The sequence below is a fragment of the Myotis davidii genome, unplaced genomic scaffold (assembly GCF_000327345.1).
Source record: "Myotis davidii unplaced genomic scaffold, ASM32734v1 scaffold402, whole genome shotgun sequence".
Taxonomy (NCBI): domain Eukaryota; kingdom Metazoa; phylum Chordata; class Mammalia; order Chiroptera; family Vespertilionidae; genus Myotis; species Myotis davidii.
This window is the reverse complement of record NW_006293393.1, coordinates 926,183-934,402: the sequence shown is the minus strand read 5'-3', so window position 1 is coordinate 934,402 and position 8,220 is coordinate 926,183. Positions and strand designations below refer to the sequence as shown.

The 8,220-nt window shown below is 45.3% G+C and overlaps 1 protein-coding gene across 1 annotated transcript in view; it reads left to right on the top strand.

Moving 5' to 3' along the window:
• PPM1H (protein phosphatase, Mg2+/Mn2+ dependent 1H) overlaps window positions 1-8,220 on the top strand; it is a gene marked incomplete at its 5' end in the record, with an annotated part of 267,569 nt that overhangs the window by 104,859 nt on the left and 154,490 nt on the right. Inside the window, 2 exons of the mRNA XM_015566131.1 lie at window positions 5,413-5,578; window positions 6,104-6,216. Coding sequence (XP_015421617.1) covers window positions 5,413-5,578; window positions 6,104-6,216 — 279 coding nt within the window. The remainder of the gene's footprint in view (window positions 1-5,412; window positions 5,579-6,103; window positions 6,217-8,220) is intronic.

Below are 8,220 nucleotides of genomic sequence, written 5' to 3'. Positions count from 1 at the left end.
CCTTAGAGCAGTAGTTCTCAACCTGTGGGTCGTGACCCTTGGGGGGTCAAATGACCCTTTCACAGGGGTCGCCTAAGACCATCAGGAAACACATATATAATTACATATTGTTTTTGTGATTAATCACTATGCTTTAATTATGTTCAATTTGTAACAGTGAAATTGGGGGTCACCACAACATGAGGAACTGTATTAAACGGTCGCTGCATTAGGAAGGTTGAGAACCACTGCATTAAACTGAAAATAACAAAGCATAGTAGTTGAGAACACAGGCATGATTTGTGGTCTACCAGCATTTTGTTTTAATGTCTTAAAATTAAGCATCTTGGGTGGGTATTGTTCAGATAAAACATGCATATCTAGCCTTGGCCAGTGTGGCTCAGTTGGTTAGACATTGATGCACTGAAAAGTTGAAAGTTTGATTCCCGGTCAGGGCACATGCCCGGGTTGCAGGCTTGGTACCCTGGTGGGGGGTATGCATGAGGCAGCCCATCGGTATTTTGGGTATTTTGCTCTCTCATGGATGTTTCTCTCTCTCTCTCTCTCTCTGTCTCCTCCCTCTCCCGCCCTTCCTACTTTTCCCTCTCCATTCCCCTCTCTCTCTAAAAATCAATAAAAAGTCTCTTTGTAAAAAAAGAATGCACATTTAATAGTCATTCCAGTTTATCTCAAGACACAAGACAGTGCTGACTTCACGCTGGAGCACAGGACAAGAAGGGAGCTAGCTATTCATACAGCTGCTTCCATTTAAAGACAAAGCTATTAACAGCATGATACTCCTTAGCTTAGAGGCAAAGTTTTTCTCAATTTATACTTAACTAAAGGTTTCATTTACATTTAGTAAATAAAGCATTTGCCTTTGAACAAAATCAAATAGGTAAGCTGATAGAGGTCAAGCTCTTTACAGCAAAGTAAATTGAGAAGAATCAGGACTTTCTCCTAAGTCTGTATGGAGTAAGGAATTTGAAATAATATAAAATATGGGATAAGAGTTGTATTTTTTACTTATTTAAATATATTTTTATTGATTTCAGAGAGGTAGGGGGATAGAAAGAGAGACAGAGACATCAGTGATGGCAGAGAGACACTGATCAGCTGCCTCCTGCATGCCCCACACTGGGGATCAGGCCCCCAACCTGGGCATGTGCCCTGACCGGGAGTCAGACTGTGACCTCCTAGTTCATAGATCGATGCTCAACTATTGAGCCACAGCAGCCAGACCAATAGTTGTAGTTTTTAAAAAGGCAGTGGCTTTCACTTAATATGACCTTATCATCTGAAGAATAATCAGGTTAGACCGGATTATTCTTCAGGGTTGGAGCTGCTCCCTTCCCACCGGGTTGCCATTTCTGACTTTGTGATATTTCATTAGTGTCATTCACAGTATTCAACATGAAATGGCCAAGTAAGGCCACTGTGACTGTCCTTTCCTAGTTTCCCCGGCTTTGATGAGTCATTCATTGCAATACAGCCCTCTGAACCAGGGCTGATAAGAATAGACACACAATAGGAAAATAATGCCACTGAGAGCTGCAGCAGAAAACACTGGGAGCGCTTACGTGTGCTCACAGCTGTGCTGTATTCAGCTGTGCGACCATGCACAAGTCTCAGCCTTTCAGGGCCCCGGGCTTCTCGTGCATAAAATAAAGTTTCTAGGGTCTCTTGCTGAGGTTCAGTCAACTTTGGAGTTTAATATCCGCCAAGAAACAGGAGATAAGCACTTTCAGGGACAGTACTTCGTGATTTGTGTAATTATAGTAGCTTTGTTGGCTGTTGGAAAACAGCAGCAGCCGATGAGTCAGCCTGGCCCGTAGCTATTGGAGATCAGTGATGCTTTTTTTATTGGGGGGGAAAAAAAGACCTGACTACCGCATAAGTTTAGGGGCCAGTGGTCAGGGTGATGCCAAGTTCCAGAAATAGCAGCGAGGCTCTTGTACAGAGGACAGTATGAGGGGACCGTTGTTATGAGCTGGTTTTCCCAGCCACACCTCCACGTCAGCTGTCCTTAGGGAAGGCACTCACGTGGGAGGCCATGAGGTATGACATCCCCATCCAGTCAACAGCCCACTGCACATGTTGCGTGGATTCACCACCGGTGACTGGGAAGTGGCAGGTGGTATTTTTAAACCTCCTCCTTCTTCCTGATTTTGTTCTCTAAGGATGGACATAAAGGAAACTCCAGTCGAATGCATGTTCTCTTATGAGCTCCAGCTGCAAACCCCTGGATGAGCCTGGGCTCCTGTAGAGATGAGCAGATCTGACTACCCATCCTTCTTCCTTCCTCTGGGCCCTGTCTCGGACTCCTCCAATGGCCAGAGAAGTGGGGAGAAAATCCCCTTTTTCGCAGGGCTGCGCCTCAGCCTGCCTGGCTGCTGACCCTGTGCCTCCCCACATGTCCAGCTTGGCTGACCCAGCGGATGTGAATTCCACGTGTAACAGGAAGAGCTTGGGCTGGGGGTCAAGGTCGGGCTCATTCTGAACCCTGCTCCCACTTCCTGGCTTTGGGCCTGGGCTGAGTTGTTTGGCTCAGGTACTACGTGTGGTAATAGTAATAGTCAGCATGCAGGTAGCTTCACCGTGTCTTCGAGAACCACATTTTATTCTTCAACCATATGCAAATGCCCCCTCCTTAGAGACAGTGAAGGTGGGCTAGAAACTTGACCTTGGACTCTCCTCCCCCATCCTTTCATCCTCAAGAGGATCTCAGCACCAGAGGCAGAGCTGACTCACAGAGACGGGCAAGGATCCCCACCTCTTACACACGCCCCCCCGGACAAAGGTGTTCAAACTCTATAAGCAATAATCTACTTTTTAAAAATATTACATGAAAATGTAAAATGAGTAAAAGTAGGCCTTTGTTTTTTAAAAAAATGGTTAAGTTGAAATTTATAATAAACCTGATAAAAATGATGAAGCAGCTTTGGTGAATATAGACATTTGAAGTAGGGGAGATAATAGATGACTGATATGGTCATTTCCCTGGAACATATAGGTAGGTACAGTTGTACCTCAGTATTCGGGGAGCGGGGATTGGTTCCAGGACCCCAGCAGATACAAAATCTGTGGGTGCTCCAGTCCCTTATCAGACAGAACGGGGAAGAACAAGGCACACAGTTGACCCTGCGCATCCACAGACTCCCAACCACGTATTGAAAATACTGTTTTCACTACAGGGTTGGTTGAATCCAAGGTCAAAAAATTCATGAATATTGGGGAGGAGGGGAGACTATAATTGCAAAACAGTTCTCCTTTCAGTCGAGTGATACTGGTCAATGAAAGAAGATAAACTATGCCCAGGCTGCCAACAATATATAAACCGGCACATACCTATCTGTTCACATGTAACAGATGGGAATGAGCTTTTGAATTATTGCCTTTTCCCCCAAATGCTTATGCATGTAAAAAAAGTAATTTTTAAAAAATATATTTTATTGATTTTTTGCATAGAGGAAGGGAGAGGGATAGAGAGTTAGAAACATCAATGAGAGAGAAGCATCGATCCGCTGCCTCCTATACACTCCCTACTGGGTATGTGCCTGCAACCAAGGTACGTCCCCTTGACCAGAATCGAACCTGGGACCCTTGAGGCCGCAGGCCGATGCTCTATCACTGAGCCAAACTGGTTAGGGTTAAAAAAAAGAAATTTAAAGTAAATGTTAACATGTATAAGACACCTCCATAGAACCCCAGGGTTCGGCAGAAGAGAGCTTGAACCCTGCTCCCTTAGATCTTGCGGCACTCACATCTCAGTTTGCTCTCCGTTCCCCAGTTGGTTGTGGGGTGTGTGTATTGGCTTATGGAGATGTATACAGTTTTCAAAACTCAAGACCATTTTGTATAAAATGTGGTGAAATTTGGATGAGATCTGCAGTCTGGTTGACAGTTTTGTGTGAGTCAATTGCTTGTTTTGATATTGTACTGTAGTCATGTAAAATGTTACCACTGGAGGAAGTTGGGTGGAGGGTATATCTATGTAGTACTGTTTTTGCAATTTTCTCTGCATCTATAATTATTGCAGAATTTAAAAGAAAAAAGTTGTTTGAAAACAGTTGTCTTGTAGTTGTTAGAAAGGAGTACGCCAGATTAATAGAGCAGTGTACACACCACCCTGAAGAGGGGATTTCCATTGCTCTTCCCTTCAAAAAGAGCATCTTTTCTTTCCTTGCCACCAAGTTCTGTATCCTCCACCCTCACTGTCACTGACTGTGACACTGTTGAAGTTTCGGAAAGAAAGCAGCCACTGGCACACCCAGGAGAGCTCTTCCGGGAAATCCAGCATAGCAGCTGCTTAATTACTCAATGAGAAAATGGCACTGAAACGCAAGTGCTCCGTCTGCAGTCACTGATACAGAGGGAGATGGGTAATGCAGCATGCTTTTGGGAAGCATTCCTATGCTTAACACATTTAGTAATTAGGCCAAAGAGTGTCAAGAAGCCATGATATCATGATGTGGCCACGTGTACACATCAGCGTCCTGAAGCCTGGCGTGGTGATGCACAGTGATGAGGATTCTCCAGGAGGAAAGGTGAAGGGCTAACGATAACTTAAAAAGGGTAACTCTGTAAAAAATCAATAATATATATATATTATTGATATATATATATTATTGAGATATATATATATATCTCTCATATATATATATCTATATATATACATATATACATATGATATATATGATATATAAATATATATATATATATGTAAACCTTTGATCCACTCACTTCTCTATGTGGGGAGGGCGATAGTGAACTGTGGTTCTCTGTTTCCCTAGATTTTACAGCGCGCTGTCAATTACTGCCTTGGTCTTTGATAAGATTGATGGTGGTGGTGTTTTTTATCACTTGGAGAAATGCAACAGAATTCCCTGAGCCATCTTCCCAGATCTGTCTTCCTTGTTTTTTCCCAAAGAGTGATTATCTGGTCTGCTTTGACTTTAATGGATCAGTGGGGTTGATCACATCTATCAGATAACTATGTGAGCTGAGCTCAGGACAGTGCTTTGGTTAATGTGTTCATGTGTGCTAATAGAATCCGTTTTTATTTTTGTTCTATTTTTTTGAATATATATTTTTATTGATTTCAGAGAGGAAGGGAGAGGGAGAGAGAAATATCAATGATGAGAGGAAACGTTGATCAGCTGCCTCCTGCACTCCCCACACTGGGGATTGTCCTAACTGGAATCGAACTGTAACCTCCTGGTTCATAGGTCGACGCTCAACCACTGAGCCACACCGGCCAGACTATAATTTGTTTTTTAAAAATCAATTTACTCAGTTTACAAAGGTCCTTTGCATTAAGCAGGGAGTTAGTTTTGGGCCAGGTGTGGAGACGCCCTGGCTGACTCTGGAGACAAAGCTCTCAGCTTTTCCCAGAATCACTCTGTCTGACCAGCTCTTCTGGCTTCTTCTCAGGGTTATCAATGCCGGGAAGAGCACGCACAACGAAGACCAGGCCAGCTGCGAGGTACTCACCGTGAAGAAGAAAGCGGGGGCCATTGCCTCCACCCCCAACAGGAACTCCACCAAGAGACGGTCCTCCCTTCCCAATGGGGAGGGGCTGCAACTGAAGGAGAACGCGGTAAGACCCCGCTCTGCCCGCAGGCCTCCGGGAGGGGAACACACACACTCCGGTTCCAGCTGAGTGCAGTCCGTCACGGACAGGAGAAAAGCAGTCCCCAGGGCTAGTGGAGTGGGCAGGGGTCTCTGCTCAGGCTACCAGTCAGAGCTGAAGGCAACATCTGTATGAAGAAGTGGTGTGTAGGTTTTTAACCTTTAAAGTAAATAAAATACCCAAATCATACATACATTTTATTGCAAGAATTAGTGGGTGGAACATTTGATGGATTTAAGGTAGCCACCACAAGGCTTTTGTGAAGGAGCTGGTTCGGCAGCCGCTCACAAGGGGTGGAAATCACTGTTGCCATTGACTCGCAGCCCTGCTCCGATTATGCCCCTTTCTTCCTCTCCTGTCGCTTGGAGTTGTCCAGCTGGAGCCTGTGCCCAGCTCTATTACAAATTAACATTTGTTTCACTTGGCCCAGGGCCCTTGCATCCCACGGGGCAGCCCTGCCAACAAATCACAAAGCATTTCTCCTCCCTTCAGTTTCGGGAGGGGAAAGCAGACATCCTCCGAAAAGTCAGAAGAAAACTCAGGTCCTGTCCATCAGCAGGTCCTGTCGTGCTGCAGAGGAGAGACATCGAGGGGATGACCCAAATGTGACTACTTATTTTGACAATCTTGTATAGAATTTTTGTATAGAAATTTCTACAGGATTGCAAAGGATCTAGGATTCTCTTCGTAGACTAAGAAATAGCGTCTCGTGGCATTTACTTTTAGGGAGTAAGAGTACTGGTTTATTTTGATAGTATTACTTCAGCTCAGAGTTAGGAAACAGAGGGGCCCCAGGAGACTGTCAGTTGTGTTCCAGATCATTGCAAAGACCCTGAGAGAGGAACGGCCTGGCGTTTTAAAGCACCAGCAAGAGACTCACGTGGCTGGAGCAGAGAGAGTTGTCAGAAAGGTCGTGAGAGTGGAGTGAGGCGCCCTGGCAGGACCTGAACGGCCCGTTATCAGGACTTTGGCTTCCACTCTGAGTGAACAATTTATTATCAGAGGACACTGGGTACACTGCTTAATGAGGCCAGTGATTTTTCTCATCTAAGGACATCCCTTAACTCGGATATGGCCATGCTTAGGAAAGGGTAATGACATAGGGCCCCCGAGCAAGAAAACATCCATAGGAGACAAGTAATGTGGGTCTACCCCTCCCCCTCCCCCATGAATCATCTCCTTTTTGTTTGTTTTTTGTTAATCCTCACCTAAGGATATATCCCCTCTCCCCCATTGTTTTCCAGAGAAAGTGGAAGGGAGGGAAGGAGGAAAGAGAGATAAACATCTATGTGAGAGACACATCACTGGTTGCCTCCTGCACAAACACCCGTCCAGGGGGTGGGGAGCGAACCCATGACCCTTGAGTATGAAGACCAAAGTTCTAACCACTTTGCATACCGGCCAGGGCTGAATCTATTTCTTCATTCAACAAACGTGTATTGAGTGCTGAGTCTGCACGCTAGGCTTGGGGATAGGCAACGAACTCGGTACAGTTCCTACAGCTGAGCAGAGGAGGCAGAAAGAGGCAATAGCAGCAGGACTACAGAGGAGTGAGTTTTAGGAGAAAGATGAAGAGCTGAAATGGTATGGAAGCCTAAGTCAGGTCTAGTGTGCTGGAGCATGGGTAGGCTCTTGGAGCGTGATGACGCAGAAACAGCAAGCAGGTTTCACATACAAGAGCCATTTAATGCCCCAATAAGCTGGAGTTTTAACCAAATGACTTTAGACAAGACAGTGATGGTGGTGGGAAGCTCGCTGAGGAAGGTTAGGAGAGCAGCTACAGGCTGGGACACCTAAAAGTCTGCCTCAAACAGAAATCTGGCTGAGAAATCATGGCAGCTTGGACTAAAGCAGTGATCAGAGCAAGGGAAAGCTCAGAACAGATGATGTGCGAGAGACCGTTTAGGCGACCTGATGACCTACTGCACGGGCAAGGGGAGAGTTGGAGATGCCAGGTTTCAGCTACTGGATGTTGATCCTTGAATGTGGACCCTGGAACAGGTACAGGTTTAAAGGTGAGGGGTGGGCAGAAATGACTTGAGTTTGGAGTATTCTAACTTTCTAGGTTGGAAGTATTTTGTAAGACATTAGAAATACTGTTCTGGAACTCAGGAGCAAGAGGAAGGAGGTTTAGATTTCAGGAGTTGCAAATTCAAAGAAATTCCAACGAGAGAGGGGAGCAGAAGGGAAGTCACTATACCCTAGGCCACAGAGACGTCAGAACAATAAGGTTGAAAAGGGGGCAAATACTCTAAGTAAGAAATGGGACCGAGGGATAAATAACGGCGCCATTATCTCATTTGCAAACAGGGTTGACAGGCATGAAGGATACAAAAGGAAGATGCATGGGCTGCTTCTACATGGTGTGGTTCATTGCTCCCTGCTTTCTTGACCCCCTCATCCCCAATAAACTTAGTAAATGCCGGGAGCCAGTCCATCCTTGCTGTTTCAAGGGACCTGGCATATATGGCATACTGTTCTTAATATGTTTGGTCACCTTCTTGGCACTATGTGTTTTAACCAAGGTCACCTCTCTGAGAAAGGTTGTTTCCCCAGGTAGGGATTTTCCCCTGAAGTTAGGGAGGGAATAAAACCTCTTAACTGCCAGG